The 19,318-nt window shown below is 41.5% G+C and overlaps 1 protein-coding gene across 5 annotated transcripts in view; it reads right to left on the minus strand.

Moving 5' to 3' along the window:
* The window catches only part of LOC102232915 (glutamate receptor 1-like), a 158,502-nt gene extending 147,128 nt beyond the window's left edge, over window positions 1–11,374 (minus strand). For 3 of the 5 annotated variants that reach the window (XM_023342027.1, XM_023342030.1, XM_023342026.1), the window contains exon 1: window positions 11,049–11,372. In XM_023342027.1, the coding sequence (XP_023197795.1) occupies window positions 11,049–11,142 (94 nt within the window). In that variant the 5' untranslated portion in view covers window positions 11,143–11,372. Of the gene's footprint in view, window positions 1–11,048 lie in introns of all 5 variants that reach the window. The other 2 variants (XM_023342029.1, XM_023342031.1) reach the window with 2 other exon arrangements.
* Window positions 11,375–19,318: the final 7,944 nt, after the last annotated feature.

Genomic DNA, 19,318 nt, shown 5'->3' on the forward strand with positions numbered 1-19,318 from the left:
AAAATGACTGAAAGGTAATAGAAAAGCTAAGTTACAGATAAATATCCTAACTGACCAGATTTAAAAAATAACTTTATAAAGAATGCCAAGCATGCAACCTCAGACTTTCAAAAACTCTGGTATGCATCTTCAGAATACAAAGATAATGCATATTTGGTTTTTTATCATTATTATTTTAAATATGGGTGGCTTTTGATGATTTTTAGAGGATGGTGGATGACTTGTTGAGCTGCAAACAGATAGTTAGGCAGAACTTGGAGCTGATCTGACTGAAACAACTACACCACCACCTTCCACTCATGTTCCAACCCTGGTCAACTTCAGTTGCAGCTACAACACAGAACCTGTAATGAAGATACTGTACTTTTGCTTTTGACCATCTCCACAGTAATCTCCATAGATGTTGGCAACTAACATTCTTCCATCTAGATGACTAAATAATGGGCTTGCTTGCTCCTGATACTATGGTGCATGTAATCAAAGTAATAGATACTACCGTAACTAATATCCTGCAGAAGTGTCTGCAGGATATTGTCAGAGGATATGCACAATACAATCACAGCACCTAACCCACAAGAGCACAATCACATAACCAACCCACATCATGTCGCACAAAGTTTCGAGTAGATTAACTGTTTAACCCTCCCGCTGTCTCAGGAAGAGTGTGTCAGATGTCTTGGTATGCCAACCTGGTGACCCGTCAGCTCTTCATTTTGCGAACCACAAAAAAGCTGTTAAACCGGCGACCCCACTAGAACCGCACACATGGTGAAAAGCTGGTGGTGGGGTTCACCCAACCCTAAAACTATGGAAGGTTTAAAACTCTGCTTTTTCATTTTTACCTAGCTTCACTGCATAATCACATTTACTTACAGAAAAAACGCCAACCCACCAAAGAAACAACAGTGAACTGAAGCATTTATGTTCAGGATGTACAGGTGTCCACTCCCATAGACTCACACAGACATGGGCTGTGTACAAAATGTTGTAAAAGATGCTTTTTTCCTCATAATTTTGGTAATATTAAAAAGGGGAAGATAATAAAAAAGCTAATAAAGTTTTTTTTTCTTTTTTTTTACTTAAAGGAAAATCTCAAGGTATGCACGTTGCGTACAACTGTACAGCTGCACCCACTGGCCTGTATAATGGCTGATTACTATGGAAACTCCACACAAACTGGTGGACAGACATTATTGCTGACCAAAGACTGACATTTAATTCAAAGACACCACATCTTGCTGCTTGGATACCAAGAGAAGTGACACATCCTGTTTGATCTCCAACATCTGAAGATAGACTCTACACTATTTAGTGTTTTATTTTTTGATACAAAATAAAAAAAGATAATTTTTTGTTGTTGTTTGGTAACAGTCTATTTTTATTTGATGTTATATTGTCATTTTGCAAGCCATTTTATAACTTAAAAGGTAACCATTAAAGTATGCTTTATTTAAACAACAAGGGTTTCTTCCAGCTGAATGAAGACAAATTTGTAATCAACAAATGGCAAAGGTGCATCATCCCAGTGCATTTAGAACATGTACAACCCTTAAGTTATACGTGTTCTAAATGCACTGGGATGATGTTCAGTTAATGCTGACTAATGTATTTACACTGTAAAACATTTGAAGATGGTTTAATTTGAAAATGAAAGTCCACCTGTTGCTTTGAAAATGTAATTTAAGTCCACCAGAAAATTCTTTTTGTTTTAACTGAGAAATTAAAGTCTATTAGGTTGATTTACAACAAGAGACAAGTTGTCTAAACATTGTTTTTTAAGTGATTTAATCTTGAATTATGAGTTTTAACTTAACGCTTCAATATATACCTAATAATTATTTCACAATATGCAAGAAAAAAACAAACTGCCCTCACCTACTTAAAGAGCACACATTTCTCTATTATTTTTACTCACAACCTGAAGTTAAAGAAAAACTCCTTATTTTACTTTTGAATCATTTAAATTCCTGTTTCAAATTGCATGAACAAAATTTCTGATCTGATAATGAATTTTATTAAACATAGCAATAAATTATGCTCACAAACAGTATGAACAGGACATTATCCTCAAGCTTTGCAAACTGTCAGTTGCATTAAAACAAACATTTGCCTTAATAACACACAAGAATCAGATCAATGTAACACACTTCCATCTCACTCCACACAGGATATAACATGCTGCTGTAAAGGAAGAAATATTTATTATTAACTTTGAACAAAACGTTTGGCTCATATCTTCCTTAAAAGCCGGGTCCTCTCGGCGAGCAGCGGGGCAGCTGTAAAACAACCCACAACAAGGCGTGTTGACGTCACAGATCACAGAGTTTAATTCATACTAAGCAACGCATGAATCAGTTAACAAAGCTGCAGAGGTACAGAGATATACATTTTATCACAAAATAACAACAGACAAGGGGAAACAGACACACACGAAACACAGAGACAGACAAAGGCGCCCACGTGGAGAAAAGATGGAAAAAACTCTCCCTCTCGGCGTGCTGACCTGGAATTTTAAACTAAAGAGGTGTTTCCCTATTTAATATATGCAAAGAAGGCGTTCTGTTGTTCAACCAATCAGAGACCTGTTTCGGCCCCCCAAAGAAACTTGGAAACTCCCCTCATTACAGCTCAGATGTCTGGTTTTTATCTAAGTAAAAGGGCGGACCACTTCGTGCTCATCTCTGTCCGACACGGGCGATCTCGGGCGGAGAAGTCCCTGTTTTGAGATTTCACAGATAACTCTAACATCTATCCCACACATTCCAGCGCCGTTTCCATGGAGATGCTAATTTTATGGCTTTTGTGTGCTCTTAGACAGTGGAAGGCGTCTGCTTGTCTCCTTCGGGCCTCTCTCGAAGGGTCACACAAAGCCTGTTTTTCAAATAAGAGTGCTTAATATACCTTTACACATGTTGTAAGATTAAGTGTATTTTTAGCACTAAAATAATCATTTTCCTTAACACTGCTAAGTGCACTGGGAATGAGTTCCCAGTCCTGTCTTTTTCTTCTATCAGTTTTTTTTAAGTGCTAACCTAAAAACTCTAATTTATTCAACTCTTGGAAGTTTGACTAAATTGATGAAAAGTCAAAACAACTTATTACTGTAAGTGTATGTTTCACAAACTCACACATTTAGGTTCCGAATCAAAAACTCGTTATAATTTACTGACTTAATGTCGTGTTCTGTGTTTTCTGTGTGTTATTTTCGAGTTTTCGGTGTCTCTGTGTCTCCGTGTTGTCCTGTTCTCCCCTTGATTAGTTCCCAGGTGTTTCTTGTTCCCTGATTACCCCCAGTGTATTTAGTGTCACCTGTGTGTCTGTTCTTTGTCGGGTCCTCGTCACTTGTTGTGTGATTTCTGTCTGCCTGTTCATTTGCCACGCTATCATTCTGTTGCTACCGGTGTGAGCCCTGGTTTCTGCTCAGCCGTGCCGCCAGAATCTTTGTGAACTGTTTTTGAACATTATTCAGTATTAAAATTACCATCTTTATCTCATCCTGGGTCTGCTGCGTCTGCCTCACCACATCCACCGCACCGATTCATGACACTTAAAGAATAGAAGGTAGTAGACACAACTAATTGCGGGTCAAATTTTTGCAGTGTAGTCAATGCATTTTCAAGGATTACAAAGGGCTTGAACATGCCAGATGAGGCAAATATTTTGTGCTCATAGTAACTTGCAGAATAAGATATTAGGTGTATTACATGACTTGTGCAAGTGACCAGATTAGTGTTGTAAATGAGAACTAGTCATCATGTGCATCAACTTGCTAAATAAAGGATATGTAAATTTAAAAAAATGTGTTGTTGTAGGCAGAGATGCCATTCTAAATGTTGATGGAAATCGAATGCTGTTCAGGTTCAGATCATCAGCTTGCAACCTTGAATAAAAACATATAACAGTAGAAACCATTGTGGCTTGACCAGAAAGGGATAACAACTAGATGCCAGCCACAGGAGAGACAACCCTGCATGTTACTTCAAGAAAAATTCAGACCCCATTTAATATTTGTTTGATTAATCTAAGCTACACTTTTTAGACTGTCTGTCAGATGCTCTGGTAACTGCCTGACATCACTGGGGTTTCACACATGTCACTACTCTGTTGGATTATTCTTCAGCTCTGTCAACCATTCACATGTCCATCTCCAATTTCTATGCGGACAAAATCACAACGAAATTTCTCAGTATTCCACTGTCTGCTTATGTTTTCATTTCAGTGAAGTTGTATTGTACAACTTTACATCAAATGTAATCTAAGGCAGATTAATGGAATATTTAATAATTTCTATTTATATATGACTTCATTACAGTTGAGTCAAATAAAAATGTGTTTATTATAAAAGGATTTCTAGAAATGGGCTGCACAGTGGCGCAATTGGTAGCACTGTTGCCTTGCAGCAAGAAGGTCCTGGGTTCGATTCCCAGCCCAGGGTCTTTCTGCATGGAGTTTGCATGTTCTCCTTGTGCAATCATGGGTTCTCTCTGGTTAAGCCGGCTTCCTCCCACAGTCCAAAAACATGACTGTCTCTCTAAATTCTCCTTAGGTGTGTGTGTATGTGTGTGTGCATGGTTGTTTGTCCTGTCTGTCTCTGTGTTGCCCTGTGATGGATTGGCGACCTGTCCGGGGTGTACCCAGCCTCTCACCCGGAACGTTAGCTGGAGAGGCACCAGCACCCCTCCTCTACCCACTAGGGATAACGATGTTAAAAAATGGATGGATCTCTAGAAACTGTTAGGTTGGGGTTCCTTTTCCTGTTTTATTTTGTTTTCTTTTCCTCTTCTGTCCTGGGTTTTTTTTTTGTTTCTGGGAAGCTGCGTTTCCTTTTACAGCCATCAGATGTCACCAGTGAGCGGAGCCCCTGGAGAAGTGTGGCGGCCAACCTGTAGACGCACCTGTGTCTAATTTTCGAGAGCTGCGGAGGTGCTTCATAAGGACAGCCTAGCTGACACTCCAGTGCCTGAGTGTTTGCCTTCACTGATTTCCCTGCTCTCCAGCTGCAAGGCTTACCTGCTCGCTCTCCGACGGTAACTCACTTCTCCAGCCGCCACCATCGACAATACTAACCTCCGCATTCAAGTAAGCGTCCTACGAAAGATTCTCAGAATTATTCCATTTGAACCATCCCGTGTCTCACTCCGCTTTTTCTCATATACAGTCTGACGACCAGTTTCCTCCAGTCCCAGGTTCCAGAACTATTTCCCCTGACCCCTCTTCCTTTCACCAAAATAAATATTATTGTTGTTTCATATCGCTCCTCTTGGTGTGTTCTTGCATGTGGGTAACCCGGCTATCACCCACCATGACAGAACACTCAGGCCAACAACCTACCCCAGCAGACGCTATAAGAAGGGCTTTATCGGAACAACACGCTCTCATACAGTCACATGATTCAGCTTTAAGAGAGTTGAGTAACAGACAGGCCGAAACAAACCGTCGGTTAACCGAGTTGTCTAACTTTTTGCAAGGCTCCGTTCAGCAGGCGCAGCCTCCAGCCCCAGCCTCACCTGCAGTTCCAGACCCGCCAATCCGTCCCACGTTTTCGGAGATTCGGCTGCCAGTTCCCGAGAGGTTCACAGGTGATGTGCTCAAATGTGGAGGATTTATCTTACAATGTTCCATCATTTTCAATTCCTGTCCTCAGAGTTTTCCACACGACAACGCTAAAATAGCATATGTGCTGTCCATGCTGTCCGGTCGAGCTCTGGCTTGGGCCGAAGCTAAGTTTTCCTCCCCCACTGATTTTGGTTGTTCCTATCCCGATTTCATTAAAGAATTAAAACAGGTGTTTAGTCAAGAAACAGACCAGACTTCAGCTTCCCGAGAACTCTGGAGCCTAAGACAGGGGCAAAGAACTGTGTCTGATTTTGCCATTGACTTTAGGATAAAGGCAGCAGCCTCAAATTGGGATGCCACGGCACTTAAAAGTGCTTACTTTCATGCATTGAGTGAACAGATTAAAGATGAGTTAGCTACTCTGGATGAACCTGCGACTCTAGAGGAGTTTATAAGTCTGACCATAAGACTGGATAATAGAATTCGGTCTCGAGCCAAGGAGAGAAATCGCCGAAATCCCTCAGTCAGAGCCCCCCTACAAGCTACCCGTCCTAGTCTTCAGGAAGCACCCAACCCCTCGGAGACCGCAGAACCTGAACCCATGCAGCTGGGTAACACCCGCCTGACACCTGAGGAGAGGCAAAAAAGACTAGTCTCTCGATTATGCTTGTATTGTGGGGGTCCCAACCATTTCATTGCTAACTGTCCCGTACGTTTAAACTTGCAGGCCCGGCGGTAACGACGAGGAGGCTGCCGGTGCAACCCACTAATAGAAGATCTCGTCTCCTTATTTCCGCTACACTGTTCCATCGTCAGCAATCTCTTCCTCTGGCAGTTTTCATTGACTCAGGTTGTGAACAAAATCTAATTGACTCTACCCTTGTTGAACAACTAGGAATCGCTACAGAACCACTTCCGGTCCCACTTCGTGTTTCAGCCCTCAATGGTGAGGTCCTGCCCAGAATAACCCAGAAGACTACACCCGTCCGTCTTGTGATTTCTGGTAACCATTCAGAGCAGATTTCTTTTTTTGTTTTCCCCGCAGTCAGTTCCTCTGTTATCCTGGGGTTCGAGTGGCTACTCGCACATAACCCACAAATAAATTGGAGAAAGGCTACTATTGAGTCATGGTCCAGTGATTGCCATGCAACTTGTCTCCACTCTGCCGTTCCCCCGACTTCTATAACAGCAGAGCAGCATGAGACCAATTCCCCTGACCTTTCATTGGTTCCCCTCGAATATAAGGATCTGGCTGCAGTTTTCAGTAAGAGCAAAGCACTCACTCTACCCCCCCACCGTCCCTACGATTGTGCCATAGATCTGTTACCTGGAGCTCCACTACCCACCAGCCGACTTTATAATATCTCCCGTCCAGAGCGTCAGACCATGGAGAAATACATTAATGACTCGTTAGTAGCAGGCATCATACGCACTTCTTCGTCACCCCTTGGGGCAGGGTTCTTCTTCGTGGGGAAGAAGGATGGGTCCTTGAGGCCCTGCATTGACTACAGGGGGTTGAACCAGATCACCATTAAAAATAAATATCCTCTACCTTTGCTTTCCTCAGCCTTTGAACCCGTCCAAGAAGCCACAATTTTCTCAAAACTCGATCTCCGTAATGCCTACCACCTCCTTCGCATTCGCGAGGGAGATGAGTGGAAGACGGCATTCAAGACACCCATGGGACACTATGAGTATTTAGTTATGCCGTTTGGGTTATCTAATGCGCCTGCCTTTTTTCAAGCCCTCGTAAACGATGTCCTCAGAGATTTTATTAATGTGTTTGTCTTCGTTTATCTAGACGACATACTGATTTATTCCAAGTCCCTGGAGGAACACAAGCTGCATGTCCGGAAGGTTCTCCAACGCCTTATGGAGAACAAACTGTACGTTAAGGCAGAAAAGTGTGAGTTCCACCGATCATCGGTTACCTTCCTGGGCTACGTCCTTGAGAGCGGGCAGGTAAGACCCTCAGAGGACAAGATCGGAGCTGTGTTGGACTGGCCTAGACCCGAGACCCGTAAACAGCTGCAGCGGTTCTTGGGCTTTGCCAACTTTTACCGCCGGTTCATACGAAATTATAGCCAGACCGCTTTACCTTTAACTGCACTCACATCCACCAAGTCTAGTTTTACCTGGACCCCACAAGCAGAGGAAGCTTTCAACCGACTCAAGAACCTGTTTGCTAACACCCCAGTACTAGTCCAGCCTGATATAGCAAGACAGTTCATCCTCGAGGTCGATGCTTCTGACTCTGGAGTGGGGGCCGTGCTGTCTCAAGTCTCAGAAAAAGATAATAAGACTCACCCCTGTGCATTTTTCTCCCGCAAACTTTCGCCAGCAGAACGCAATTATGACGTGGGGGACAGAGAGTTACTGGCAATCAAGCTCGCCCTAGAGGAATGGCGACACTGGCTAGAGGGAGCTGAGCATCCCATTGTAGTTTGGACTGACCATAAGAACCTGTCTCGCATTCAGTCAGCCAAACGTTCCAACCCTCGACAGTCTCGCTGGTCGTTATTTTTTTCTCGATTCAACCTGTCTATCTCTTACCGTCCAGGTTCAAAGAATATCAAGCCGGACGCCCTCTCTAGACTGCATGCACCCGGTGACTCGGAGAAGGAACTTGCTCCCCTGCTGCCCTCCAGCTGCACGGTGGGAGTAGTTACCTGGGAGGTTGAAGACCTCATCCGTCAAGCCCAGTTAACCGAGCCAGTCCCTGAGTCATGTCCACAGGGAAAGACGTACGTCCCCGCTTCCGCTCGATCCCGCTTTCTGCAGTGGATACATTCCTCCAAGTTTTCCGGACATCCAGGTATCAGTCGAACTATTGGGTTGGTCAACCGAAGGTTCTGGTGGCCATCAGTTCATAAGGATGTCAAAGAGTTTGTATTAGCATGTCCAGTCTGTTCCAGGAACAAGTCCTCCCATCAGCCACCCACAGGATTACTCCAGCCATTACCCATCCCCAAGAGACCTTGGTCCCACATCGCTGTTGACTTTGTCACGGGATTACCTCCATCTAAGGGTATGACCACCATTTTCACTATTGTTGACCGCTTCTCCAAATCCTGTCATTTCATTCCCCTTCGCAAACTCCCCACTGCCGCTCAAACTGCCATGCTCCTCATAAAACACGTTTTTAAGTTACATGGCATTCCCCAGGAGATCCTTTCCGATCGGGGTCCTCAGTTTATCTCCCAAGTTTGGCGACAATTTTGTTCCGCCCTAGGGGCGAAGGTGTCATTAACCTCTGGTTACCATCCCCAGACTAACGGCCAGACGGAGAGGTTGAATCAGGAGCTGGAGGCCATGCTGCGTTGCCTGACTACATCAAACCCTGGAGACTGGGCTCAATATCTACCTTGGGTAGAATATGCACACAACAGTCACATTTCAGCAGCCACAGGGTTTTCCCCGTTCGAGGTGTCACTTGGCTACCAGCCCCCTCTTATGCCATATGACGAGAAGGACATATCTGTCACGTCAGTACAACATCACATTCGCCGGTGTAAAAAGATCTGGTCTGAAACCCTCTCAGCACTTAATAACACTGCCGCGCAGAACAAGAAACAGGCTGACCGGAGAAGAACCTCTGCGCCCACTTACTTGGTCGGTCAGAAGGTCTGGTTGTCTACCCGGGACATACCCCTCAAGTCCATGTCCAAGAAATTGTCTCCCAGGTTCATTGGCCCATTTGAAATAGTGTCAGTCATCAATCCGGCAGCTGTACGCCTCCGCCTTCCTTCCTCCCTACGTGTTCATCCTACTTTTCATGTCTCCCAGCTTAAACCGGTCCTTTCCAGTGATCTTTGCCCTCCGGCCGAACCCCCTCCTCCCGCCCGTCTTATTGATGGTCACCCGGCATACTCCGTCCGCCGGATTGTGGCTTCCCGTCGGCGTGGCCGGGGTCGCCAGTACCTCGTTGACTGGGAGGGCTACGGTCCGGAGGAACGCTCTTGGGTTCCTGGCTCCTTTATCCTGGACCCCTCCCTTATTAGGGATTTCACCGCCTCTCAGCCCTCCTCCTCTTCTCGTCCGCCAGGTGGCGTCCGTTGAGGGGGGGGTACTGTTAGGTTGCGGTTCCTTTTCCTGTTTTATTTTGTTTTCTTTTCCTCTTCTGTCCTGGGGTTTTTTTTTGTTTCTGGGAAGCTGCGTTTCCTTTTACAGCCATCAGATGTCACCAGTGAGCGGAGCCCCTGGAGAAGTGTGGCGGCCAACCTGTAGACGCACCTGTGTCTAATTTTCGAGAGCTGCGGAGGTGCTTCATAAGGACAGCCTAGCTGACACTCCAGTGCCTGAGTGTTTGCCTTCACTGATTTCCCTGCTCTCCAGCTGCAAGGCTTACCTGCTCGCTCTCCGACGGTAACTCACTTCTCCAGCCGCCACCATCGACAATACTAACCTCCGCATTCAAGTAAGCGTCCTACGAAAGATTCTCAGAATTATTCCATTTGAACCATCCCGTGTCTCACTCCGCTTTTTCTCATATACAGTCTGACGACCAGTTTCCTCCAGTCCCAGGTTCCAGAACTATTTCCCCCGACCCCTTTTCCTTTCACCAAAATAAATATTATTGTTGTTTCATATCGCTCCTCTTGGTGTGTTCTTGCATGTGGGTAACCCGGCTATCACCCACCATGACAGAAACGATGCCATTAAACACAAAATACTACAAAGAAATAATAATAATTATAAAATTGATACCAATTACAGTTTCCCTTATTTAACATATATTTTCACACATTGACATACATTTATGTATGATTAATCTTAGTTTATGGTAGTGTATCACAGTTTGCTGCTGATTATATTTTGAAGAAACAACTTCAGCAATAATGTTCGTCAACAGTAGATTGTAACGGAATGCAGTAAAAATAACTTTGCTTGTAATAAGGTAAATGGTATTCTACTGCTAATTTGCGGTTCTATTCTTTACTACTGCAAAACTAAAGTAATCCCGCCTGATTCCGTCTGTCTGTCCACAACTGTGACTCTGTCCATGATGCTGAGTCTTAGCTCAGTACCACTAAGAATAGGCTACTCTTAGTTCCTGAAAGGTAAAGAGACCCTGATTATTAGTCATAACTAAACATAATCTTTGATCAATGTCAGTAGTTGTGACGCTGGCTCCTAACTGTGAAAAACAGAAAAAATATTATTTTAAATTTAAAAACATCTGAGACGATGCTTTAAATTTTGGAAATGTTACCCTGCTTGTTGCAAGTAAATGAGCGTAAAATTCTTCAAACCACAAACTAAATAATGAATAATTCTCTGAAAGTCACGAGAGCAACACTGAGCGCTAAAGCTGTCTGAACTAATTTTGCTTTATAATGTAAGATAATAAGGTTGCATAAGTTGCAATGCATCTAATAATGACAACGGGGATATTTTTGTGTCAAACGAGAGGCAGGAGAAAATTTAAATTCTCTTTTAAAATGAAGAGTAGTATAAGAGACCTGAGATAGATAGAATTAGCTGCGACTCACCTATGTTTATGTTACTTGGGAAACTTGTGCCGCTGCAAATCCCAGTTAGCAGCAGCAGCAGCAGCGGGGGGACCGGAAAGCTCTGCAGACGCATGTTTCCTGCAGCAGCAGCAGCAGCAGCACCGACAGGGGACCCGGAGCAACCTGCGTAATCCCATTCACGCCGTGGCCGGCAGGGATCCACCGCAGCCTGGCCACATGCGCTCTCCGCTCCAACCGCTTTTATTTCTCTGGCTTATTAACATCCATACAGTTTGAGCGCAGTTCTCTGCTGCCGAGTCGGCTCTGAGTCTCTTACTGCTTGATGTGTATCCTCACCTCCTCTCTTTCTCTACCATCTCTCCTCCCCTTCCCCGTCTCTCTCTCTCTCTCTCTCTGAGAACATCATGAATTTTCTGCCTTCTTTGATCCAGATATTTCACCTCAAGTCAAACACGCTCCTGAACAAACCAACCCAGCAACATTTTTCACAGAATCCGCATAGACACCCCGACAATACCCTTTGTTCTAAATAGATTATTTTGAAATTTGTTGCAGAAATTGTTTACTAAGCAGCGTCTGAAGGGCAGATGTGTCCAATTTTCCTGACATCTATCTATCTATCTATCTATCTATCTATCTATTTATCTATCTATCTATCTATCTATCTATCTATCTATCTATCTATCTATCTATCTATCTATCTATCTATCTATCTATCTATCTATCTATCTATCTATCTATCTATCTATCTATCTATAAAGCTTTTATATCTTGTCATTTTGATAATTATGGATTCCAGATAAAAAACCCAAAATTCAGTATGTCAAAAATTTTAAGATAAAAAAGTTACATTTTGGAAACTTTGGTGTCACATTCCATTCATGTACTTAACTCAAAACAACATTCACAAATGTTTACAGATCTATGTGGTCTTTAAAAATGACTGCAAAAGCTCATTGCTAAAGAAGGTGGTTGTTCACAGATTTCTGTATCTAAGCATATAAATAGAAAGTTGGGTGGAAGCAAAACGTTTGACAGGGGAAAGTGCCTTGAGAGGAATCAAAATCAAAGAATCAAAGTCTCCTTTTCAGATAATGTAAAGTTTTCATCTCATTTGGAAATTAAGAGTGTAGAAGCTCAATTTGACTCTCATCCACACACAATGACACCTGGACTTGTTATTCTGACATGCTCATTGACATAGAAATGTACTTTGGCTACAAATTCCAGTTAATGTTCTGCAAATGTTCAGGATAATTTAAGTAGTGCACCAAAGCAAGAGAGAAAAGCTGTAAGAAATCACCTTTCATGTAATGAAGTACATTCATCGGCCACTTTATTAGGTACACCTGTCCAACTGCTCTTTAACGCTAATGTTGAATCAGCCAATTAAATGGCAGCAACTCAATGCATTTAGGCATGTAGACATGGCCAAGACGATCTGCTTCAGTTCAAACTGAGCATCATGTCAACGCCACAGCCTACCTGAGTATTGTTGCTGACCATGTCCATCCCTTTATGACCACAGTGTACCTATCTTCTTATGGCTACTTCCAGCAGGATAACGCACCACATCATAAAGCGTGAATCATCTCAGATCTGTTGAACACGACAATGAGTTCACTGAACTCGAATGGCCTCCACAGTCACCAGATCTCAATCCAATAGAGAACCTTTGGGATGTGGTGGAACGGGAGATTCACATCAAGGATGTGCAGCCGACAAATCTGCACAACTGCGTGAGGCTATCATGTCGACAAGGACCAGACTCACTGAGGAATGTTTCCAGTACCTTACTGAAACTATGCCACAAAGTACTAGCAAGGTGTACCTAATAATGTGGCTAATGAGTGTATATTGCAAACTTTTATCAAATTTAAAACAAACAACAAAAACAAGAAATACCAAAGGAATTATACTAAATAATAATTCTGTATTTTATTTTTTTTTGTAACATTCAGTAGTGGATTTTTTTTAACCTTCACAATTTTACTTTAACAATTATTTGAAAATTATAGTGCTACACTTTTAACTATTGAGGTGATCATACTTTTCATCTGCTAGATCAGGGTCTGCAGCCTATATCTGTGGAGACGCTTTGCCTTACTTATATATCAAATGATGAAATATTGTCCTGTTTTTTTGTTTCATTCTTTTTTAAGTATCTCCATGAAAAAATACCGACTATCCCGGCCCCCATTGTAAATTTGGTCTACAACCAGCCTCCAAACCTAACTCCTTATTTCTATAAATATTTTGGAAATACTCTTTAAAATACCAGAATTTGCACATAAGTTTATATTTTTTGTTGTGTGAAAACAAACTTTGAATATTAAATCGGGTGTGTTTGTATTTTTTACACTTGCTTAATAAAAGTAATTTATTGGACTGTTCTTTTCTACTTTTACTCAATTAAAAATATGTTGACCATTGGAGTAACATTTTGAGGTACCTTAACCCTCTATGTATTAACGATTGCTCGATGAACTTTTTTCACTTTTTTTTAAACAAGAAACTGCCATAAAACAATGTCCATGACTGCAGCGGCCAGCCCACCCCATGAGAGTAGGATGACACGGGCCTTATTTTTATTTCTGAAAGGTGGCAACCCTACCCATGTCACCAGATGGGCAGTGTACTAACTAAAGCACTCCAAAAACTAATTTTTACCAAAAGGTGATTAAATGAACATGAATAATAAAACTACATCCTGTAGAACAATACATGCTCTTTTGGTTTCCTTTTTTTGTTTTAAGTTTTATGAACAAATGCAAAGCCATTACCACAACGCACCTTTAAGATTCTTCCAAGTCAGTTAATCTCAATATTGACTCAAAATCCCATCTTCTAGCACACTACCAATTACTGTGTCAGTATCCTAGTGCAGCTGTCAAATTTGTTCTTAGAAAACAAATTTTGTGTGCTCCTTGTCTGAAAGGCAGAGATACGATTAATAGGTTTACTGTTATATAAGACAAACAGATTTTAAACTCTAGTCCAGCGGTCCCCAACCTTTTTAGTCGCGCGGACCAGTCAGCCCTTCGCAATTTTGCTGCGGACCGCGGGGGTGTGTGGGTGGGTTGCGCATGGTAACTATGAGACCGATGTGCGGGTGGGGGGGGGGGGCGCAGTACTCCGATGTTGTTTTGTTACTCATTCTGCTGCAAGTTGCCTCAATTTTGCCGCGCAAGACGTAACCGATCAAATCCGGTTTAGGATTTTCAAAATAAAACATCCGGAAGTAGTTCATTATTTCTTGCGCGGCCCGGTACCAATTGGTCCGCGGCCCGGTGGTTGGGGACCAGTCTAGTCCATGCATTCTCAGTACTTCTCTTTATAAAGATATTTTTCTCTGGCTCACCCATCTCTTTTTCTCAGTAGCAGATAGTTGCACTATCGGTACCGGTCCGTGGACCAATTGGTACCGGGCCGCGCAAGAAATAATTAAATATTTACGTTTTATGTATTATTTGAGTCTGGAGGATCTTTTACTTTGAAAATCCTTTAACCGGATTCTCTCGGTTACGTCGTGCGTACCAACATTGAGCCACAAGCAGCAAAATGAGTCAGAAACATATCAGATTCTTTGGAAAGTTTCTTTGCGAAGGGGAAAAGGCCCAGAGAAGAGACAGGAGAATGGATTTATCCCGGTAGGTGATTCCCACAGTCCAAGCTCTGCATGATATGGTGACCGGCTCGTTAATGAGGCAATGAAGCTTCAAACTGCTTGTAGAGACCCAGCACCCCGTGCAACACTTGGGGTGTCATTGTCTCTCTTCACTCCCAGATGGACCGTCTGGTTGCAGAGAAACAAGCTCAGGGCTCCCATGAGTCGTTATCGTGAGTTAAAATTTTCACGAAAGTAAAATGTTCGTTTTTGTGGCGCATTTGTATCTTATTTTGAAGGTATATGTAAACGTTACCATAGCGACCAGAGTCAGAGAGCGTTAGGGCAGTGTTCGCGACGAGAGGAGAGGAGTAGCTTGTGAGTTTTAGGTCTGGTTTACACGGCACGATTTAAGGATTGTCGGCCGATTTTCCAAACTTCTGTGACCACAGAGTTGAATAAAAGTCCAACAGGTTCGGTCGGTTCGTGTGTCCAGCCACACGGCAGGAGCAACACACCACACGAACCGATTCCACTCACGAACATCCCGATTCCAGAAGAAAATCCAGTAAAACCCCCAACATACCATAAATGAATTTAGAATAATCAAACAGTAGTGATAGTTTGTGGACTCATTTTAAGCGATTAAAGACGAAACTAAAAGAAAAGGCGTTTGATAAAAGACGGCGGGAGCAGCCGCTCTATTTGCTGCACTATGATTTGGAGGCGTGTTATGTTTTTTCGTAGTTAATAATTTAACTGAATAAACATAACCACATATAATAAACATGTATAAAAATGACCTTTACATTTAGTAATACACATTTCCACATATCACCTCCGATGTCCACCGGACTCTCAGTTGCGCTAACCGCACTTTCTGATTGGCTACCTGTCACGTTCAACAGGCTGCGTCCTCGCTCCCAGTCAGGGAAAACCCCACAGGCTGAGATAGTCGGGCCAACACACCACACACTGCAGGACGTTGTAAGATTGTCGTAAAGGGAAAATTGGGGCTAAAAAAAAATAAGGCTTTAGCTAGAACTCCAACATGCAGAAGCATTATCTTACGGTCGCCCCCCCACCGGGCCTCAGGAAAATTGCCAAGTCTTGACCTAACAGGTGTTATGCCGAGAAATGCATGCCCTGTCGCGGGAGCGCGCATCGCTCTAAACTCTCGCATATTGATGAGAAAACGGACTGAAATATGACCGAAGAGGAAATTTTTGAAGATATTCGTAACATTATCACGTTTCTTAACCATGTAAGCCATAAAACGGTGGGTTTTATTTCGCAGATTAATTGAAATAAATACGGTTTTTATAGCTTTATTGAAACATATGAGTCGAACGTTTTTCAGTCAGTGTCTGATGAAAATGTTCTCCGCAGATGGTTTGAAATTCCCCGATTTTTCTTTTAACACAATGGCTTAAAGCATTACAAAACAGAAGCCCGTTATGTAGAACATTTTATATCATCCTTTACTGTCTACACTGTAAAAAAATGTCATTTTTACGGTAAAATACTGGCAGCTGTGGTTGCCAGAATTTAACCGTTAAAATTACAGTCAGACAATTTTTACAATTGCTGATTCTACAGTAATAAATGGTGTTTTATTCAACCTTTTACTGTAAAAATGACAGTTCTTACCATTGAAATTGATCAAGTTTTATCCTAAAATTACCATTAAAACAATATTACAAATACAGTTAGAGCCATTAAATATGAAAGTATTTTGTTGTAAAATTAACAGTCTAAATTATAAAATATGTCACTGAATTCCTGCACAATTACAGGGTTTTGTCTGTATTTTAAACAGTAATTAACCGGCAGCTGTGGTTGCCAGAATTTCACTGTCAAAATTACAGTAAGACATTTTTTACAATTACGATAGATGAGTATTGGTGTTGCTGATTCTACAGTAATAAAAATTTTTTTTAACCTTTTACTGTAAAAATTACTATTATTACCATTATAAAAATGATATTTTGTCCTAAAATTGATATATAAGATACGGTTCATGCCATGAAATTTGAAAACATTTTACTGTAAATTTAACAGTTTTACCATGCTAACATTTCCCTGAATTACTGTATGTTTTGTCTTTATTTTTCAAAGGGAAAAAACTGTAAAAATGTAGGATATTTATCCTTTTCTTTAATGGTAGAAGAGCACCAGTATTGCTGATTTTATGGTTAATTACTGACTTTGAAGCCATAATGTTATATAAAACTAAGAAAAATAAACTTTTTGGCAAAAAATTAACATTGAAACATTAAAGAAATGTTTAGTTAGTGCAAATTGTGAAATTAAAAAGTGCACATTTACTTGGTAAAATTATCAAATCGATTAGAGCAGCTAAATAATGTGTTACCAGTTTTGTCTAATGGTAAAAACATGGAAAAGTATAAGTAAATTTTACATAAAGTATCCAAAAACCAAACTTTATTGTATTTTTTCCATTTAATGAAAACTTTTTGGGCTGTACAAACTTCTCACAACCCTGTGAACACTGATTACAAAGAACTTGTAACACATCTTCCAAAAAGCAGCAAGCACTTATATTAGTGCAAAAGTTTGAACAGATATGACACAACATTATCACTTCAACCCCGGTGCAGTGTGTTTCAAATGAATAATCCATATCATATGGAATTGGCACATACATAGAAATAAGAACTTTCTAACAAATGTGCTGGTCACCACTGTAACCTTTCTGAAATAGATAACTAAAACTGTTCACGTTTGTCAGGTTTTTTGACTTGAAACTTGTAAATCACCACATATTCATTAAGCCTTGACAGTGGTGCAGCATAAAATCTGTGTTATTGTCATCTGCTATATACATATATATATAAAAAAATGTCTAACATAAATTTGCAAGATTTAACATGAAGATGAAAAATGTGAAATCTTACAGTGTAAACCTTAAATACCAATAAAATGCAGTTTTCAACATACCGCAACATAACAACATTACACATCATATCACATGACTCACAAAGTATGGTCTAAGTCCACTCATGGTCTGCAAGGTCAGCGATGAGCGTGAGGACTCTTGGGTTGACCGCAAAAATCTTCCTCCTCTTGCTATGCTCAACTTTTGTTCCTCTCTCCGGATTAATTGAAAAGAAACACCTTGAAGAAAAGAAATTTTATTGCATTTAATGTTATGTTTATAAATGACTTAACAGAAAGATTTCACAAGATCCAGCTTTGTGGTGGCGGGATTCAGTGGCAGAGCCAGAGGAATATTTAGTGACAGGCTTTTGTGCCTATCCTGCTTCACAAACAGACTGAAGAACTCTTCTGTCTCCATGGCCATAAAAAATATACAATTTAAACACTGCTCAGCAACAGCAAAGAAATGATAAAACATTTTCACAGTTTCTACTGGCATTATTTCTATCATGAATATTTAGATTTAGCAGTTTTTTCCCCTCCATTTCAATTGTCTTTTGTATTTATTATATTTCGGTTACTAGTAACATTCTGATCTATGTTGTGAAAACTTTATCTTGCTGGTAAATATAGACTGTGTGTAAGTATAAGAATTACCTCTGGAGGAACTCCAGTGTTGACCGCAGTCCCACTGGGTAGTGTATATTAAAACAGTAGTAACTGCCAAACATCAGGCAGATGGCACAGGAGAAGGCAGTGATGTGGTCATTGATAATCTTCTGATCAATACTCAACATGAAGCAGTCTGCAGTGAAGCAAGAGGACCCTTTGAATAAAAAACATGAACAAATATATATCACAAAAAGCCCGTGTGAACCATTCAACTACTTTGTCAACTTGGTTCAGACATACCACACACAATAAGGCAGGGTGTTGCTGGCACATCCTCCATCTCAACCTCTTCAGCAAGGCTCGTCTTCTCAACATAGTGGAACATATGCTCTTCCTTCTCACCAAAAAAAGCAAATAGAAGAAGAATCATCTCTGTACAACCACTGGACTGACCTTTTTCACTTGCTAACTTGAGGAGAGACTCCAGAACTTGTTTTTCTTTCTGAGCAAAAACAGTTTTAAGGAAGTTGACGACGCGCTCCCCCTTTTTGTCCAGATTGGTGAAGAAGGCTTCCATCAGACTGATGCCAGTAAGTTGCTGGAAGTGTTCTGCCATGCCAGTTTCATGGAACAAAAAAGGCCATTCTTGGCATAGCTTCAGGATGCTTGTACCTTTATTGATGTCCTTTCGTTGCGTGTAATAGGTGGACTTGATAAGTTCTTTCACATCTTCTGCAGCATATTTTTTGTCTTTGAACATCTTTTTCATGTCTTCTTCTTTCTTAAGCTGACTCTCTACAGTCTCAGAAAGGGGCAAAAACTTTGGCGCCCAGTTGACACAGCCATACGTGTCTTGAAGACTGGCTTTCTGCTCAGCAGGTATCTCATCAGTGTCATTATCTGATTCTGCCTTGCGTTTAGTTATATTTGGTGTGTCTTGTCGTTTGACATTTTCAATTCTTGCCTGGAGTTGTTTTACCAAGGAATGATAACCAAGTCCAATAACGTCACCATCAATGACATCCTTAAGTGACTTTGGATACCTGCTCACCATCCTTTCTGCTATTTCAGTAGTGTTGCGTTTGGTTGGATTCTTGCAAATCAGCATCATTTCAGAGACAATGATCCTCACCATTTGTCTTCGAAGTCGTGCACTTGGCCTTTTCTG

Source organism: Xiphophorus maculatus, chromosome 11, assembly GCF_002775205.1.
Source record: "Xiphophorus maculatus strain JP 163 A chromosome 11, X_maculatus-5.0-male, whole genome shotgun sequence".
Lineage (NCBI taxonomy): Eukaryota > Metazoa > Chordata > Actinopteri > Cyprinodontiformes > Poeciliidae > Xiphophorus > Xiphophorus maculatus.